Source organism: Jaculus jaculus, chromosome 7 (assembly GCF_020740685.1).
Source record: "Jaculus jaculus isolate mJacJac1 chromosome 7, mJacJac1.mat.Y.cur, whole genome shotgun sequence".
NCBI lineage: Eukaryota > Metazoa > Chordata > Mammalia > Rodentia > Dipodidae > Jaculus > Jaculus jaculus.
Window position 1 is genome coordinate 114,277,186 of NC_059108.1, and position 20,728 is coordinate 114,297,913.

General features: G+C 41.0%; 1 protein-coding gene across 1 annotated transcript in view; it reads right to left on the reverse strand.

Annotated features, from left to right (window-relative positions):
• The window catches only part of Ccdc175 (coiled-coil domain containing 175), a 55,040-nt gene that overhangs the window by 18,804 nt on the left and 15,508 nt on the right, over positions 1–20,728 (reverse strand). Inside the window, exons 7-13 of the mRNA XM_012949111.2 lie at positions 20,082–20,191; positions 14,702–14,783; positions 13,283–13,419; positions 10,122–10,232; positions 6,498–6,569; positions 5,328–5,463; positions 4,677–4,808 (exon numbers count right to left, since the gene is read on the reverse strand). Coding sequence (XP_012804565.2) covers positions 4,677–4,808; positions 5,328–5,463; positions 6,498–6,569; positions 10,122–10,232; positions 13,283–13,419; positions 14,702–14,783; positions 20,082–20,191 — 780 coding nt within the window. The remainder of the gene's footprint in view (positions 1–4,676; positions 4,809–5,327; positions 5,464–6,497; positions 6,570–10,121; positions 10,233–13,282; positions 13,420–14,701; positions 14,784–20,081; positions 20,192–20,728) is intronic.

The window sequence follows — 20,728 nt, forward strand, 5'->3', positions numbered from 1 at the left end:
GTCCTTAGGCTTCACAGGCAAGCGCTTAACTGCTAAGCCATCTCTTCAGCCCCATTTATGCATTGTTTGGGTCCCCTGGTCTGCAACTCTCACCAACCTGTGTAAGGAGTTGGGACACACAACCCACACTCCAGAGGCTGCGTTCCGAAAAACCAGGCAACTGAGGCACTTGCTTGTCTGAATCCACATACTTTTCTCAAAGAAAGCATCATAAATAAAAGAGAAGCTCTCTCAGGGAAAGGGGAAAGATGCTAACTGGGAAGCTAGAACCTCCATCTTCCAACATGTTTGCTGTGTTGTTAATAAAACTGTTTCTCTCTCCGTCACTGTTTCAGTGTTAACTGGGCCCATCAAAAGGCAGCAAACTGAACCTGGTGCAGTTACACCATAAGCTGTGTGCCAGTGGTACAATGGCAGGCATAGCTTCTCTGAGGCATGCGTCCCCACCAACCGGCAGTCCAGAGGCTGCTGTCAGTGGACTCCATTGTAATAACTGAGGTGCAAATGATGGACACCCACACAGGCAGGCATGATAGCTTCTGGTTTCACAGCCCTAGGTTCAAATATAGAGCGATTTCTTGTACGTATCTTGTAGGTCACTAAAAGCAACAGAGACAATGTTCCAGTTTCTCACTGGTTATTTCCATAGTACAACCAATGTTGCTTGATAATTTGGCAGACATTCCACCTTTCTAGACTACTAGGGAAGAAACCAGGAGTTAACCCAAGGTCCGTTTCCTGATACAGAGCAAATAGTTAATGCTTTAGTATACACCCCTACCTCTCACCTTCACTGATAAACACTTATCAGCTAGCCTTATGTGTCTCCTCTGAAACTTCCATCAGAGCCCTTATGAATGAATAGGGAAAGATAAAAACACACCCAGGAAAATATAATCACTATTATTTAAAGATATCATAATGCATAATAGGAATGTGCCTTTCCAGACAGCAGCACTGAGTAGGTTGTGTTAAGAAATTCACTTTTCTATCACCTATCCTGCCTTTTCCAAACAGGAACCAGGTGTTACAAGTATGCCTATGACAGAATTCACCCCTCCCCTAACCCTCACAGGGCCTGGTCTGCCAGGGCATCCCTAACAAGAAACTGTGCTACTTACTTGTGGGTTTCAGATTCAGTACAGTCATGGAGGTTGTTCTTTGTCTGTGGAATCAAGTTGTTGGAGTGGAGGCAGCCAATGAGGTCTGCACCCTCTTCGGATCCTTCCAGATCTTTCTTCAATAGTTCTGACTCCTTAGCCACATGCATAGTTCAGTTTTAACTTCTGAGGGTCCCCACTTTCTGAAGTTAGAGAGTTAGAGCTTTGGGAGGCTGAACAATGTCCTTTCTCCTTAATCTTCTTCATGACTGTATGGGGTCTGTTCCCTTTGTTTTACCATTAAGGTGTGTGTGTGTGTGTGTGTGTGTGTGTGTGTGTGTGTGTGTGGTCAAAATATACCTGTTGGAGCCGGGGATGTAGGCCAGTGTAGAGTTCATGCTTAACGTGTGTGAGGCCCTGAGTTCAGTCCCCAGCACACTAAAAACCAATCCGAAATGTTCACCACTTCTTAGCACCTTTTCAGTTACTCTTCTGCTTTTCCTTGTTTCTCATGTGGGTTATTGGCATGGATTCCTGGTTAGTTTCTGGCATTCATTTTGTGTTCCTAAATTCTACTCAACATAGCAGCGAGAATGACCATGTTTAAGTAAAAGTCAGATGGTTTTAGGCATCCACTCCGAATCCTCAGGTGATTTCCCAGACTAGGCAGAGAAAAGGGCTTGCAATGGACCATAACGATGTGGCAGACATGGGAACACCCCACTTGGATTGCTCTTCATGGGAAGACTCTGTTGTGAGGCGTGTGGCCAGCTAAACTGCCAGTGGTTTGCCTCAGCTAGCCAGGGAATGCCTGCTCGTCCAGAGGTGGCTCATTGTCTGACTGAGCCAGGAGGTGGTTCAAGAGCAGCCATTTCTGTCCAAGAGGAAGCCCTGCTGATAGCCAATCCTCCAGCTGGAGCCTCCTCAGGAAGTCTGAAAGGTCACATGGTGGCTTTGTGGCTTTCCCTACTCAGGCCTCTCACAGAAAGTGCTGGGTAGAAAACCTTTGTGCTTCGGACTCCCCCTCAGCATCTGCCTCCCGGAGATGACGTGCTCACCTCGATCGCTGATCCTCAAATGAGGCCATCTTGCCTCGGGATGTTGGGGTTTAACATGTCCTCTGCGTGTACACATGGCTTGCCGAAATGTGTTCTGGTGGTGTCCTTGTCCTCAGTGGGGCTGGTCCCTTCTCTTATTTATAGTGGCTTCCAGATAACAGCGCTCACACCAGGCCCCATTTCCCTCCTTCCACAGTGTTTCTCGGCGTCTGGTATCTTAAACGTTTCACTTTTCTGTTTAAGTCCAGCCTCTTCTCACTAGAACGTTGGCTCCAGATGTGAGCGAGGCGCTCAGTGACGCAGCTCAGGGGAGGAATGCTTCTCGCTGCCACTTCGCTCTTCTCTTTCCCCGCCTTTGAGGTAACCTGGGCTTTCTTTCCCCTGCTTGTTCCCTGATTCGTGCCCATTGCATCCTGCTTCACAGTCCTCACCTTTGCACATCTCTACCTGAGCTTTTGTACGTTCATATTGATGATCTTGCCTGTGCACCTGTATCAATTTGTTTCTAAAACTTTACAGAGGAATGGTGATCACACTTTTCATCTGTTCCATGATACTATTTTCCTCAACGCTGCATTTGTTGGAGAGTTTTTGTTCTGCCTTTTACTTGTCTTTCTCATCGTTCTTTTCTTTGGAAAATACATCTGCTTCTTTCTGTTATTCATTTCAGAAGGAAATTGGCTATTTTGAGCAAGTAACCTGGAAATATTTCCATATGATCTGGCAAGATTGTGGGCTTGGACCAAAGTACCATGCTAAACTTTGAAATGTGAAGGCAACCTACTTCCTTGCAATAGTAATGTACTGCTTCCTTTGAAGAAGGACCATTTTGGTATAGACGAGTTCTCTTCTCCCTTTTCCAATTTCATCAAGTTATGGAACACTCCGTGTAGGAATTCAGCTTGACATGAGCATGGCTATCTCCGTTGTCATCACTGTGCTTGCCCCTGAGTAATCCTAGTCAGTTTTTCACAAATACCTTCCCAATGTGGTTTGAGTATGAAATGCTCCCCATAAGCTCATGTGTGGAAGGCGTACTCCCCAGATAGTGGTGTTATTTTGGGAGGTGGTGGAAACGAGGAAGGTTCCATCCTGGGTGGAGGAAGTAGGAGAGTGAGGTGTACACTTTGAGGGTGTTGTTTCCCTGGCCTCTCCCTCCCTGTCTTGTTTCCACTCAGGTTCAAACTTCTGCCAACGCTGGATCCATCTGCATTTTTTTTTCTTTCAGATTCATAGCAACTTGTGGCTGGTGCTCATTCACTAGGAATGTCTAGTCTACCATCATCCTGTCCTCCTAGCTGCTTTCCAGTAGCTTCCTTTGAGACGTGCACCTTCTTTGTAAGGCAATAATATCGCCTCAGAAAGTTCTAGTTCTGTTGTTGTTGCTTGTTGTTGTGTCATATAGATCTGCTTCTGGCTACTTTTGGTGCCTGTCCTCCCCCCTGTCCTCAGCATTCACACCCTGTTTCAGCCCTTGTTGGCTTTGGGAAGATTTAATATTTAAATAGTTTTATTTTTTGAGAGAGAGAGGGAAAGAAGAAGAAGAAGGAGAGAGAGAGAGAGAGAGAGAGAGAGAGAGCGAGCGAATATGGGCATGCTAGGGCTTCCTGCTACTGCAAATAAACTTCACTTTGTGTAGCTGGCTTTACATGGGTAACTGGGGAATTGAACCCCTGGTGGTCAGACTTTGCAAGCAAGTGCTTATAACTGCTGACCTCCCTCCCCAGTCCCAACATCCCCCAAGAACATTATTTCATTTATTTTATTTGAGAGGGAGAGAGAGAGTGAGAAAGAGGCATGCCAGGGCCTCCAGCTGTTGCAAATGAACTCCAGATTCATGTGCCACCTTGTACATCTGGTGTATGTGGGTCCTGGGGAAGTGAACCTGGGTCCTTTGGCTTTATAGGCAAGCATCTTGACAGCTAAGCCATCTCTCCAGCCCCCCCTAAAGATTTTTTAAAATTTGTTTATTTTTACTTATTTATTTGAGAGCAACAGAGAGAGAAATAGGCAGATAGAGAGAGAATGGGTGTGCCAGGGCCTCCAGCCACTGCAAATGAACACCAGATGTGTGCACCCCCTTGTGCATCTGGCTAACATGGGCACTGGGGAATCAAGCCTCAAACCGGGGTCCTTAGGCTTCACAGGCAAGTGCTTAACTGCTAAGCCATCTCTCCAGCCCCAGAAGATTTTTTTAATGGAAGATTTCTGAGACTGACTCTTTAGTATTCTCTCCAGTGTTCCCATGTTCCTTTATATTGCCACTGTTCCTCAAGGCAATTGCCAACTATTCTGCATAATTTGAAATATGTTGGTCTTTTTTTAAGTGAAAAATTTCTTGTTTCTCTTTTTATATCTTCTTTAGGAAAAGAATAAGATGCAGAATGAACTTATAGCCTTGCTTTGTTCATACCAGAAAATAGATTCTCTAGGTTACTCATTATAAAAACATGTAACATCATTCCCTGCTACCCATATAATTACCCTAAATTATCCTCAGATATAAAATTAAAATTACCTCAAACTTGCTTAATTCCTGAATTAACTTTTTTTCTTTGGTAACTAATTCCTTCTCCTCTTCTTTTAGTTCTACTGTAAGTGCTTGAATCTGTGCCACGAAGCTATCGATCTCCTTTTCTCGAAGAGCGGTCTAATGAGAAGAAAATGAGATATGTCACGTCTCTTGTAGTGGTGAGTCAAATGTGTTCATAAAGCCAGGTAAATTGATACCTCCTTACATGACTTATATCTGTAATTTCTCAGCTCCCATGGAGAAGACAATCTCCTCCACAGAAATTATATATATATATATATAAATTGTTTTCAAAAATATCTATTAAGGACCTGAGGAATGGGAGGGATTGGGAATGGCAGGTAAATGTAGGAGCAATAAATGATGCTTAATTTCATATTTTTAGAGTTACCTCCCCTAAAGACTTGATAAGAAGGTTCTAGCATAAAATATATATTCTGGAAAGAATTGCTCCTTAATTTGCTACCTCTATAGTAAACATACATCACATAGATGCATTTCTGAAGAAAGGAAAAGAATTCACTTTAACCAGAAAAGGAAAAGACCATTGAATGGAACAAGGCTTATTTAAATATTGAATCATCCCTTTGCAGGGTGGGGAACTGCAGTCATTCTGAGCACAGTGAGCTCCCTTACCTCTTCAAGTAACTCACTTCGTTTCTGTTCTGCATTCTCCATTTTCAATAAAATGTCTTGTATTACAGCCTTTGTCGAATCTACCCAACGGGCATGCTTTTTTCTTGTTGAAGCTATTTGCCATTGAATTATAACACTAGAGATTAGAACAGAAAGAGTTACCATTAACTTGACACAACAGTTTACCAAAAAGATAAAAGAATTCCCAGCCCAGCTAGTTGTACTATGACTGTACAAAAGGGCTCAGGCTGTGGGTGACTCCCACTCCACGCATTCACTTAACATTGCTTCCCAGTGAGAAGAACTTCTGCATGCCCGACAGAACACTGGGCAGCTTGCCTCCTTCAGGTTGAAGATGGAAACCAGGAATGCTGGGGGTTGTGGAGGGCAGGGGAAGAAAGAAGAGGGGCAGGCAGAGATAGAAATGGGATGATTGAAAGCACCCAAAATGCTAACAAGAAATTTTAAGATTCTGGATTCTCAAATATTTTTCTCTCCACAATATAAAAGTGCCCTATGTTTGGAAAACTGGTAAGCAGTTAGTCTTATAAGTAATAACGTTAACATTAGCAACAGCAATACTAACAGAATCTAGCTAAGTGCTAGATTCCTGGGTACACTTGATCTTTACATGGGTCACCTCTGAAATACCTTGAGGACCACCACCATCATTGTACTGGGGTGGGAGCAAAAGGAAGGGACCAAATCATTGGGTCATGGCTATAGGGCTGACAGGGCAGAACAGTCAAAGTGGTCTGTGGGATAGCCTGTGGTATTAGCCACTTTCCATTATCACCCCCATATCACTCCAACTGCCAAACACACAGAAGCCTGGATGGGCAACAGATAATGTGCAGACACTGGCAACTTTACTTTTTGATGATGCCCACATTTGAAATGTAGGGTCTCACTCTAGCTCAGGCTGACCTGGAATTCACTATGTAGTCTCAGGGTGGCCTCAAATGCATGGTTATCCTCCTACCTCTGCCTCCCTAGTGCTGGGATTAAAGGGGTGAGCCACCATGCCTGGCCAACTTTGTCTATTTTTGATGCTCCCCCCACCAACAAAAAAAATTGAACTGATAAACATAACTAATCAGATGCTGGTAGAACTCACACATGGTTTAATTTAGGAATGGGATCACATGCACTATGGATTTCCTCCCTTACCATCTCTGCATTTCTCTTTCCAGGTTGTCACTCAGGACTTTTATTTGCTTTTTATATACTTGCTTAGTTGTTCTAAAAATAAGAAAAATGTTTTGGATATTACATTTGTTGGAGTTTTTTTTTTTTTTTTTAAGAATATACAAGAGATTGCAACAGAAGGAATTACCATTAACCTGACACAATAGTTTACCAAAAAGATGAAGGAATTCCAAACACAGCCAGTTTACTGTGACTGCAAAAAGTGCACAGGTGATGCACACTCCACACATTCACTTAACATTGCTTCCCAGTGAGCACTCTTTCTGTGTGCTCAATAGGAAATATTTCAGGAGGGCCATAGTCTAATTGGAATACCAAGTAAATGGAACACAGCTAAGATTTAAGAAAACGTGCATGCATATGGGCATGTACACGCACATGGCACATGGCATGCGATATGGTCAACTTGTCCTTCTACCTTTTCTGAGGCTGGGTCTCTTGTTCAGCATTGTATATCGGGCTCGTTGGCCCATGTGCTTGGCGGTTCTCCTGTTTCTACCTCCAATATCCTCTCCACAGGCACCTTAGGATTACAGAGATGCACTACCATGGCAGGGTGCTAGGGATCTGAACTTGGGTCTTCACACTTGCGCACAGCAAAGATTTTAGTGGCTGACTTACAGGATTTCAAAGTCTGTGTCAGTGCAATTTGCTCTTGCTAGTCTTCCTATCCAAGGACAGAGAAGAGACTGTTGGGAAGCAACTGAGGAAGGATCCCTGGAGCTTAGTAGTTAACAGAGAGATGATACCAAAGGTCAGGGGAGGGGCACACCATTGTCAGGGAGAGGATGGAATCATGTGCAAGGACAGCCAAGCAAGGAGCAGAAGGTCAGGGCACAGTCAGGACACAACAGCAGTGCGTTGCATACTTGAGGCTATGAAAGGAAGAGTAAGACTGGGCCACCAGAAGAATCACGGTCAGCAAAGTGCCAAGGAGTTCTGGATTCTAAACTGAGTTCTGATTTGGTACAATATAGAATTTAAAAGCCAAGATGGGGCCTGGAGAGATGGCTTAGCAGTTAAGGCATTTGCCTGCAAAGCCAAAGGATTCCGGTTCGACTCTCCAAGACCCACGTAAGCCAGATGCACAAGGGGGCTCATGTGTCTGGAGTTCGTTTGCAGTGGCTGGAGGCCCTGGCACGCCCATTCTCTCTCTTTCCCTCTCTCAAATAAATAACATATTTTTTAAAAGCCAAGATGTATTATTATTTTTTCTTTTTAATTTTTTACTTTTTTATGAGATAGAGAGAGAATGGACACACCAGGGCCTCCAGTTACTGCAAGTGAACTCCATAAGCATGCGCCACTTTTTGCATCCTCCCTACATGGGTCCTGGGGAATCGAACCTGGGTCCTTTGGTTTCACAGGCAAGCCCCTTAACCACTAAACCATTTGGACAGCCCATTTTTGGTTGTCTGAGGTAGGGTCTCACTCTAGCCTAGGCTGACCTGGAATTCACCATGTAGTCTCAGGATGGCCTCAAACTTAAAGCAATCCTCTTACCTTTGCCTCCCAAATGCTGAGATTAAAGGTATGCACCACCACACCTGGCTTCTTAAGGTGAGCTCTTGAGCTAAGGGAAAGGAATGCCTAATATTTTGTATGCTAATTGAAAAATAAAAATTAAAGATGGAATATTTTCTTGTGATAGCATAGAAAGGTAAAGGTTCTTCCCATGTCTCCTCTCATATAACCCTTCTTCTTTCCTACTAACCACTCTTCTATGTTTAAAAAATATTTTATTTATTTGCAGAGAGAGAGAGAGAGAATGAGCATGCCAGGGCCTGTAGCCACTGCAAACAAACTCCAGATGGATGTGCCACTTTGTGCATCTGACTTTATGTGGGTACTGGGGAACTGAACCTGGGTAGTTACGCTTTGCAGGTAAGCACCTTAACCACTAAGCAATCTCTCCAGCTCCTATTTTGATGTCATCTTTTTTTGTTTTTTTGCTTTCATATTATGCAGGTATTATGTGGATGGCATCGTCCTCTGTGGAGTCATGTATGTGTTTTCTTGATGCACCCATCTGTTGTTGGGCACATATAATTTCCTGCTGTGAAGATAGGTGTCTAGAATCTCTTTTGTATGTTGACTTGGTAGATTTCTTTGGGTATATACCCAAGGGTAGTATAGCTGGATCATATGGCAGTGTGTTTTTAGTTTTCAGAGGAACCTCCATCTTGATTTCCACAGTGGCTGTACTAATGTACATGTTTACCCATGGTGTATAAATGTTACTTCCCCATACATCCACCCCAGACTTTATTGCTGCTTTCTTGATGATGGTTGTTCTAACTGGGGTGAAGGGGATCCCTGCTGTAGCTTTTATTTGCATTTTCTTTATGACTAGAGATGGTGAACATTTTTTCATGTGTTAGTGGACCGTTTTATCTCTTGCTTTGAGGACTGTATGCTCAGTTCACCTGTCCATTTATTGATTGTATTACTTGTTCTTTTGGGGTTTTAAGTTTTTGTATATTTTGGATATTAATCCCATGTACAATAAATAACTGGAAAAGATTTTCTCCTTCTGTGTGGGCTTTCATCTCACCCTGAGAAATCATTTCCTTTGCTGTACAGAAGCTATGTAACTTGATGCAATCTTTCTTAAAAATATTTATTTTATTTTATTCACTGGGGAGAGAGAGAGAGGCAGATAGAGAATGCGTGCACCAGGGCCTCCAGCCGCTGCAAACAAACTCCAGATGCATGTGTCACCTTGTGCAGCTGGCTTACATGGGTACTGGGCAATTGAACCTGGGTCCTCAGGCTTTACAAACAAGTGCCTTAACTGCTAAGCCATTTCTCCAGCCCTTGACAGAAATGTTTTTGTCAATTTTTGCTAACCATGTCCTGTGTTGTCACAATCTTATCAGAGAGCTGTCAACTATGTCCATATTTTGGAGTGTTTTTCCTGGTTTCCTTATCATAGTTTCAAAGTTTCAAGACTTAGATCAAAGTCTGGTTTATGTTGTTACTTCCTTGTGTGGGCTGGACAAGTTCTCAACAACTGAGTGATGGCTGCATCCTCTTGTAGATACAGTTTCTAAAAGAATACACTGTAATTTTAAAGGGGCACAACATATACATTCATATACAAGTACATATTGGAAAGTATGTGTTGCAAACTGGTAATAACAGGTTTTTTTCTTGTGGAAAGGTGAAGAGATTATGATAATTTTTATTCCTTAAATTGCACATTTCTGTATCTGAAATTTAAAATTAGATGCAGGTGTTACCTTATGAGTCAGGCAAGGTTAATATTAAGTGTCAAGTGACTTGGAATGGCAGGAGTGAGCAATATAAGTGACCAGGGCTGTAATAACATTGAGTTACATCCTCGACACTGGACCTAGAACTGAACCATGCGTGGTACCCAGCAACTTCTGTCTAGCGTCGGTCTATCCCTTTAATGACTGTGAATAGATATTTCTGAGCTGTAAAACAGACAGCTAATTACAAACATATCTCTCTATAATATATGAGGAATTGACATAGACTTTTAATTTCCAAAGATCTAAATGCAGGGAAGGGTACAGTTTAAAATTTTTTAAAGCAAAAATATCCCCCTACAAGACGTACCGGTAGAGATCCTGGAGAATCACGAACCCTTCTTCCATGTTTTTGATGTCTATTTTCCTCTGTGAGAGGAGTATTTCTTTCTGGTTAATAAGTGACATTTGTTTCTCATTTCTATCATGGAAAAAGAGACAGTTGAAACATTAATTTATTGAAGACTGAAATACTTTTTATGGAGGTGCTAGGGAAGGAACCCAGAGACTTGTGCATCTCAGGCTGTAAATAATATTTTTTTAATCCCCCAGTGTAAGAAAATTGGCAAATATAAGTAATTTTAAAAAGTAGTCTGGAACATTTAGACCAAGGACAGTTTACAATGCAACCTAGCTAGAACTGAATCAAAATCTGTTTGAGCAATGGTGATGCCTAAATTTACATGTTCATGAAGCTTAAGATAATTCCCAAGCCACTGACAGAACACTAGCTGTCATAATGAGTACACAACAGCAACAGGATTCATATAGCACCACATCTAGCTGAGCGGCATGTTTCTCCTAATGCATTTATGAATTTTCCAGGTTCTTCTGAGAAAAGTGAAGGACCACGTAAGAACAACTTTGAGCACTGGCACTATCTCTTTTAAAAATGTTTTCATTGGGCTGGAGAAATGGCTTAGCAGTTAAGGCGCTTGCCTGAGAAGCCTAAGGACCCATGTTTGACTCTCCAGATCCAATGTAAGCCAGATGCACAAAGATGAGGCCAGCACAAGATTGCACGTGCTCACGAGGTAGCACAAGTGTCTGGAGTTTGATTGCAGTGGCGAGGCCCTGGTGTGCCAATTCTCTCTCTCTCTCTCTAAAAAATTTAAAAAAATTATTTATTAATCTGTGAGTATGTGTATGTGTATGCGTGTGTGTGTGTGCGTGTGTGCGTGCACACCAGAACTCCTCTCCTGCATCTTCAAACAAATGACAGATGCTTGTGCCACTTTTTGCATCTGGCTTAGCAGTCCTAACAGATAGGCACTGTTTAAATGCCCCTTTTTGCATCTGCCTCAGCATGGTTTTTAAAGAACTGAACCTAGGCCAGCCAGCTTTGCAAGCGAGTGTCTGCTGAGTCATCTCCCTACCCTGGCTCTATCTCCTAATTGCATCGTGACTTTGAAGCAGAAATTTAGTCTGTGGATGTCTTTATCTCTAAAATGAGGATTGAAATACCTAGCTTAATGGTAAAGAAAGATTAAATAAATACTGATAGCACATAGACAGATGAGACTTTAATGGTAGGTGTGTGTGTATGTATTCATGTAGGTACAGATGTGCATGCAAGTGTGTGAACAGAAGCGTGAAGCCAGAGGACATCCTCAGGTATTGCCACTCCGGCATTGTCCACCTCTTTGAGGACGGGGACTTTTACTGGCCTGGAACTTGCCAGTAAGGCTGGATTGCCTGGCCAGTGAGCCCCAGTGATGTGCCTGTCTGCGTCCTCAGGGTGGGGTTATAAGAGTGCATTACCATGCTCAGCATTTATTTCCAACGTGGGTTCTGGGGATTGAACCTGTATCTTCATGCTTGCAGGAAGGGCACTTTACTAACTGGACTATCTCCTTAGCCCTATTGTAGATGTTTTTCCCCCTCAACTTGTAGCAGAGAATAATGAGACTGAGAAAAATATATCATTTTGTTTAAATGCTCAGACATTAACAGAACCCACCTGTGATAGAAAGTCTTTTATATGTGGAAATCCTAATCCTCATTGTGAAAAATAAATTAGAAAAACTTTTACTATTTAACATCTATGTCTATATATTTGAATTTAAAAATCAGGTGTAGGCCTTCCATTTTAATCATAAAAAAGTGATTTAGAATACATAAATGAGTATTGTAAGCAGCCAATGTTTGATCGTGGCCACATAATAAAGATGGGGCTTTTGTAAACTATTTAGTGGGGATGAGATCATGAGGGCGGGGCTCTCATGGTGGCATCAGTGCTCCGAGGGGAAGAAGTAGCAGAAAACCAATTTTCTCTGTCTCTGTAGTTGAGAGATCCAGAAAGAGAGAGCTGTTATCCACAAGCCAGGAGGAGGCTCCTTGTTAGAACCGAAACACATTGGTACCATCATCTCAGGCTCCCAGGCTCTATAACTATGAGAAAATAAATTTCTGTTGTTTAAATTAGCCAGTCAATGGTACTTTTTAAAATGGAAGCCTAAAGCCTATGAAGGCGGCAAACTTTTTAGTGTTACAGTTCTTTGCCACCAACTCATTTAATTATTACAAGTGTTACTGATCTGGGGAAGTTTTTGCTTGAAGAATTTTAACAGTACTACTGCTGGTCTATTGTACAATTAGCTCAGACTCAATGCTGGCAGCTACTCTGTAGTGTAAATGCTGTGTCAGGGAACATAAACTCAGCTTTTTATATCTGTATGTAGAGACTGCAATGACTCTTCCATTGGATGCAACCTTGAGTACACTAATGGACTTTCAGTTGCATAATTTCACAATCACATGGTATTATGCTATAATGTTCATAGTGAAAACATTGGAGAATATTCACTACCTGCTGAGCAATGTGCGTGGTCCTGAATAATTCAGAGTAATTTTTATGATCTCTCTGTAGTGCCAATAGACAAGGAGTTTGGTGCCCAGTTTTCATAGAAGGGTGGGCATCAGAGGGCTTCTTCAGAGGACCATTCTGATGGGAGGGTGGCAGACAAGTTGGGGTAAAAAAAAGCAGAAGCGAAGAATCTCTGAGAGGCAAGCCAAAATAGAGTTGATAAATATTAGGGAGGTGGAATTACCAAGCATTGGTGACCAAATGGAGTCCACCAGGTAATGAAAGAGAGGTAAAATCCTTGACTAATTTCCCAAGTCTCTGTGTCAGCTCTCAAAGTCTTTTCTGGGAGTGCAGGTGTGAAGTCAGGGTTTGATAAAGACAGACATCATAGTTGTTGGACAGTCTCAGAGGCTCAAATCATTATTATTACTTCATGAATGTGATTTAGAAACATGGGTCAAAAGACTTGGTTTTGATGGGTTTCATCTGATCCAGAAAAGCATGGCTTAGCACAGACCAAAAGCATACTTATTTGGTACATGGCAGAGCATATTTCATTGTTGGTAATGGATTTTAAAACTAGGTAAAGCTTAAATGGGCAGTAAGGTCAGCATCCCATAAATGTGGCATATTGATTCGCATAGGGATTATGGGTAGAGACATACTCAGTAAGAGCCTTTCGTTTCCGCAAATAAACGCTATCCTCCTCTTTTACGGCAGCATTATGTTCTGTGAATACATCATTCAGATTTTTTCGGAGTTCTCTGTTCTCCATCTGAACTCTTTGGAGTTTTTCAGCCACCTAGAGGAAAGCAGAGAAACTGAATGAGAAGATTTGACTCATGTTTTCTTGGAGACGGTCAGCATATGTTAAGCAACTTTTAGAGCACTGATTATATTGCTTACAATACAATGAATATTCCACAAATTTTGAGTGACTTAACTTGGCAGAAAGTCTGCAAATGTGTGTTTTGGAGCCTTCCTATAAGTATGACAAAAGCATGGAAAGATTCTAAACACTGATGTTGAAGCATAGAAGAACAATGCACACTGACGTAGGAACAGCCTGAGTGATCCATGATCGTTCAACAACAATTATCTGTCCTTTTCCAAAAATATAAACTGTATTATGGGGAAAACATGTACAGATGTGAACTCTTACACAAACAGATTTATAGATTTAACCCAATCCCAGTGAAAATCCAGACAGGCTTTTTTGGCACAACTTGAAATGCTGAAAGAAGTTCAAAGGGCCAAGAATAGCTGAAGCCATTTTCTACTAGCTACAAAGTCTTATTTTATTTTTATATTTATTTATTTTTCATTTTTAAAAATTTATTTGAGAGAGAGAGAGAGAGAGAGAGAGGGGGAATGGGCATGCCAGGGCATCCAGCCACTGCAAGTGAATGAACTTCAGATGCATGTGCCACCCCTGTGCATCTGGCTTTACATGGGTAGTGGGGAATTGAACCTGGTTCATTAGGTTTTCCAGGCAAGCAAAGCCATCTCTCTAGCCCTATTTTATTATTTTATTTTATTTTATTTTGTTTGAAGGAAGTTCTCATTGTTAACCAGGCTTTTCTGTCACCCAGGCTGTCCTCCAACTCATAGAGATCCTTCTACCTTAGCCTCTTGAGTACTGGGACTAATGGTGTGTATTTTAAGCTTACTAAGATAACTATCCTATTGTGAGGAGTGAGACATAATTCACATAAGGAAATAGAAAGTTTACAATCCACATAGGTATTTAAAATGTTGTGATTCACACTTGATGTTTTATAATAGTGTAACAGCAATACAGTGGAAGATATAAAATAAAAATAAAAGTAAAAATATGGAAAAATAAATGAAATAAACAAAAAGGAAGCAAAATAAAATAAACAAAACATCTAGTTCACTGCTTGGGTAACTAAACCTGATTCATTACTGCCAAGTAACACTAGTGCCAGCAAAGCAGGTAGCTTTGATTCATCAATGTCACTACAGCAGTACCACCACACCCAGCCCTCACATACAAATTGTTAAAATGTCAAGTAAAGATAAAATTCAGTTATAATCTAAAGCCATGAATTCTGCCTTCCTACCTGTTTTATCTTTTGTAGGTAGTCATGTTTTTCATTAGTAGCTATATCATCCAGACTTGCTCTATGACCCATAAAAAAATTCCTTTTGAACAAAAGAAACCAAAAAGGTTTGAATCAGGACATATTTTGCTGTGAACCACACTTACTTATGACATCATAAATTTCCAGCCCCCAATCTTTCGGCACAACCTATTTTTGTATGCATATAATTTTTTTTTTTCAAATCAAGCTGGAGAGATTGCTTAGTGGTTAAGACACTTACCTGTGAAGCCTAAGGACCCAGGTTCAGCTCTCCAGAAACATGTGAGCCAGATGCACATGGTGGTGCATGTGTCTGGAGTTCGTTTGCATTGGCTAGAGGCCCTGGTGTGCCCATTCTCTCTCTGTCTGCTTCTTTTTCTTTTTTTTTTCCCCCTCTCTCCTCCTCTAATAATTAAATAAATAAATATTTAAAAACCATTATTTGCACTAATTAGTTAATACTTTATTCATATATTTGATATACAATTATTCAGAGCTTACACTGTGACAGATTTATTCTAGATACCCGGGACATAACATAGGCAAAGTCTCTACTCATGGAAACTCAGTGTGGTGAAAGGGTTATGGTATCAAAAATAAACAATGCATTTCAGGTAGTGCTCATTATTCCAAAGAATGCAGACTAAGGGAGAGGATGTGAAGCCTGAGAACAAGAATACTGCTTTGGACAGTTTGTTTGGGATGACCTCTGTACGATCTGAGTAACAAGAAACAGCCAGCCACATAGGGAACTGAAAGGCCTATGCAGGCAGAAGGAACAGCAAACAGAAAATGCTAGAGGCAGGTAAAAGCTTGCTGGATTCAAGGAGAAGGAATGACAGGACTAGAGAGATAGGTGGGGTTAGATTATGCAGGAGCTTAAGGGTCAGGTAGGAATTCATGTTTCGTTCTGCAGGGAACCAGGGAGGACTTTTGAAAGCAGAGGAGCAGCATGAACCTGTTCACATCTTGTAAAGATGATTCTGATTGCTTTATGGAGAAAAATGACAAGGGGCAAAGGGTACCCATAGCAAAGGCCATGGCAGTAGTGCAGACTAACTATATTGCTGTGGATGCGCAGGTACAGATCCAGTTACAGTGTATTTCAAAGGTGATAGATGGCAGTAGAATATTGGGTTGGTTAGAGACTGAATTATCTTAGCGGTAAGTAGTAAGAAAAAGAGGAACTGTGAATCATGCCTAGGCTTTTAGCTTAAGTAAAAAGGAAAATGGTGGCAACATATAAACTAACATGGAAGACTCTAGAAAGACCTATTTCAGGTAGGTGGGGAAATCAAGAATTCTGTTTAGGACATGCTAAATGTGACATCTCCACTGGAGATGCACCCCAGTGGATAGGTCAAGTAAGCAGTACAAGTCTGTGCACTTAGAGCTCAGGAAAAATCAGGGCTGTGTAAATAAATAGGTGTGTCTAGGATCCAGAAAGCATGCAAACCATGAGATGGGATGAAACCATGGTGAGACCATGAACCACATACAGGGAGGGCTGAGGGTGCCACAGTTTAGAACACTGAAGAACTGGAAAAAGTAGGGGGTGCTGAAAGGACCAACAGGTACAGTAAGTGCAGTAAGAGAATGTCAGGTTTGGGAAGACGCGTAAAGGAAGATTTTCATGAAAGTGGAAGTGATGAGTGGTGTCAAATATGAATTTAAGAACTTTAAGGACTGAACTAGACCACTAAAATTTGTCACTATGAAAGTCCTTGGTGATTTTGTCAATTGGTACTGTATAATTGTCATAGTCCTAAGCATCTTAATAACAAGTATAGTCTTAAGTAATGTGATATCATTTATGTATTACTTTTTGCTTCCAACTTCACATTTCCCATGGACTGAAAACCAATTGACCAGAAAAAGCAGATCATAGCAATTAATAAAGTTAGACTCTAGGTTTGCCTATACCTGTATCAATGTACTGTCCTGGATATCAACAGTAATAAGGGACAGAGATGAAACTGTCAGTGCAGTCAGTGGACCTATGGCACATTTAGGATACTTTAGTTGCCCAGACACATATGCAATTTATATTTGTGGCAGAGTGATTTTGTTTTTCTTGCCTTTTTTTTTTTTAACCACAAAATGAATAACAGTGCTATTCACCAGGAACTCAGAGATTTCATGGGAGGAGATTAAGGTCTAGAAATTAACAGGAAGGTCAGTTTTAGAAATTATACAGATCTTAAAAAACAATATTGATTCTTCACATTCATCAGGCAAGAATGAGGTTATCTCTCCCTACTTTAGAGATGGAGGGAATGAACGAAGGGAAAAGATAAAAAGAACATAGAGGACTTTATTTTAATTTTCCAACTAATGAAGAGAGAAAGTGGTTTTAAGAATTTAGAAGATACTAACATATATGTTTGCATGTGTGTGTGCTATATGTGTGTAGCTGTTTCTGTGTGTGCATGTGTTTATGGGGGTGCACATACACATATGTCCTTTGTGTGTATAAAGGCTAGGTGTTGGCACTGGGTGTCTTCCTCCCTCACTCCACCTAGGGTTTCTCACTGAACTTGGAGCTCATTGATTAGGCAGGACAAGTGACACACAGGAATCCTCGGTTTACTTCCCCAGTGCCCCCAAGCCTAGCTTTTATGTAGGTACTGGGAATGTGAACTCAGGTCCTCATGTTTTCATGGCAAGCATGTTGCCAGCTGAGTCATCTCCCTTGCCACCTATATACCCTTAATCACCAAATTAATCTAAAGTATGTTTCCTTGGTGATAGTCCATACCAATGAAAATTCTTAAAATGAGCCATTAAAAATGGAAGAACCATGACTCTTCATTTCATTCTCAAATGTTATTGTAGTTACCATCTTGTTGTTGGGATAAAACACCCAACCAAAAGCAGATGATAGGGGAAAAGCTTTTATGTTTTGTTTTGTTTTGTTTTACAGTCTTGAGGGAAGCTTCATGATGGCAGGGTTTGGAAGCATGGCAGGAACACCTCTTGTCACAGCAGGTAGAAAACAGCAGAAGGGGAGAGAGCTGAACTCTGGCAATTGGAAGCTGACTATAACATTCCTAAACCTGCCCCAAATAACACACCTCCTTCAACAGGGCTCCATATCCAAAATTGCCATCATCTAGGGGTCAAAATTGCCATCATCTAGGGGTCAAGCATTCAAACCATAGGAGTTTATGGGGAACATCTGATCTAAACCACCATATATGTATTTAAAATAAGTGAGTGGAAGAGTTCTTGGAAATGAAACTGCTTAGAAATAAAGTTTTCATGTTGAAGAGATGGTTCTGTGGTTAAAGGCACTTTCTTACAAAGCCTGATGGTCTGGGTTGGATTTCCCAGTACCCATGTAAAGCCATGTGCACAAAGTGGCACATGTATCTGGAGTTCATGCTTGCCGTGGAAGGAGGCCTTGTATGCCCAAATTTACTCACATACTCTCTCTCTAATAAATATTTAAAAAGGAAACAAAGTTTTAAAATATAACTGCAAGAAACAGTTTGAGATATTTCATATCTTCTACTATATTTTGTCTAGTTTTTAAAGAAATATTTATGAACTAAAACTATTGAGGCACTCACAAACTAAAAGATTTTCTGAGTTTTACCTGAAACATGAGCTGAAGCTTTCTATTTTTAAATCTTGCACTGAATATAAAGATTATTGCCTATTTGTGGGCCCTTGAAAGCAGATTAGTATTACATTCTGAAATTATAGCTTCATAAGACAATTAGTTTTTGCATAATTTAAGAGAGAGATTAAGTATGGGCATGCCAGGGCCTCCTGCCCCTGCAAATGGGCCACTTTGTGTACTGGGCTTTACATGGGTATTGGAAAATGGAATCTGGGCTGTCAGGCAAGTGTCTTTTAATCACTGAGAAATCTCTCCTGTCCCAGATGACATAACTTTAGTTTAAACATACTTAAATCCATGTAGAAATGAGTCATGTTTTTCTAGTATGAAGTTATTTGTCTTTTGGGAATGTCCACGGGCTATAGTTAACCTCTCAAACTGTCAGTGAAGCACTGGGGTGAACACTCGAAGTCATATCACACAACATCCTACCTTCCTGGCCTGGCCTGACATGTCCAGGAAACAAAACCATGCTGAGCACATTGGGGTATGAACTCTGGGAGCTACTCTGGGAGAAAGTTTTCTGGATAATTGCCACAGATTGTCAGACCTTTGACAGGGCAGTTCAGAGTCTTTGGCATAGCCATAGTTTGCCATGGGTTCACCAGCAGAGAAGACTGAATATAGATAAAGACAGAATAAAGAAACACTTTCTCAAAAAGAAGGCAGACAGTGAGTCTTTGGCTGGATGGAAGACTTGGTTCTGAGTCCATTTTTTTCCCCTGAAGCTTCCCTCTATTTCCTTAGTTAGGCAAGACCCCTTGACTAAGAAGAACTGTAACAACAGCATGACTGGGCAGGTGGCAGCCTGTGACATGCCCCATGGCTGCCTTCCTTCATGGGAATTTTTGTTTGTTGAGAGTAAAAACCTGAAGTGAGGATAGCACATTTCAGAGTTCATAATCTTTGGTTGTAAAGCCAGGTACTTGCAACACTCTCCGTTGTGTTCTTGAGCAGCTAAAAGCCTGGCTAATTTCAAAATGAGGAAAGAGCTTTGACAAAGATCGCTTGGATTTGAGGCAGCTAAGAGTATATTATTGCCATCTAGCAATGAAGACATGTTTCTTAAAGTGGAAGTGGCATTTTGGCTCTGAGAGTTTATATTATCGCGACTCTTCGCCAGAGGCTGTCATATTAAGGAATTGGTTTTCAGAGTTGTAATACTGAAAAGTTTTACAACCTTTAATAGGTGGGGCCTAGCGAAGGCCTTCAGGCCACCGGGGAAGCACATTGGGAAAGTGCCCTTGGTCAGGATTGAGGAAGCCCAGTCTCTTCTGTCTCCTTTTGCTTTTTGAGTATGGGATGAGTGGGTTTGCTCAGTTGTGCATTCTCTCCATGGTGTGACACATCATCATGGGGACAATGCAAAAGGAATAAAGATTGTGGATCAACAGAAACCTCTTTTCCCTTTCATAAGTCAATTATCTCAGGCATTCTGGTATAGTTATGGAAAGCTGACTAATGCATTTACATCAAGTAGCATTTCAGTAAAAATATGGCATCAGGGCTGGAGAGATGGCTCAGCAGGTAAGGCATTTGCCTGCAAAGCCAGAGGATCCCAGTTTGACTCTCTAGGACCTACGTAAGCCAGATGCATGCATCTGGAGTTCGTTTGCAGTGGCTGGAGGCCTTGGCATGTCCATTCTCTCTCTCTCCCCACCCCCCACCTCTTTCTCTCTCTCTCACATAAATAAATGAATAAAATATTTCTTTAAAGTATGGCATTACACTTACATTCCAGTCTCATACTTCTTACATTTTTTCTTTGCGTTTTCCACCTTTATGGTCCAATCCCCTATTGATTCCTTTAGTCGTGCTATCTCCAAATTATGATCACTAAGAACCTGTTGAAAATTTAATAAAAAATGTAGTATCCAATCACTGCCAAATGATACTTAAGAGATGTTCAATTCCCCTAAATATCCATGAGACATTCAACTTTCATAGTGGGATTTTCCTTTAAAAATCAATTGTGATTGTTTCTTGATAAAATGCATGGCCAATATAATTCTACAATTATCAGAAAACCCCAAATATGGTGGGGTAGATGACAAGATATAGCGTGAGACTATGAAATATATGAATATATGTATATATGTCCTTTGAGACAAGGATACATTTTCTCTATAGTATTTAAAAAGCCAGCTAGAGCAAAATTGTCATAACCATCTCAACGGTATTATCGCATGATAGCATGAAGAATCAAACAAACTGATCTTTTGCTTTACTGATAGCTGTGCTTATATGGAAAATAGTAATGCTATCAATATTTTGGAGATGGAATAATTGGATACTATGAAAAATGTTTGCATGACTTAAAAGAAAGAGAAATCAACGAAGAAAAAACCTTTTGCAAGGTCATTTTGGCATAAACTTGTTGC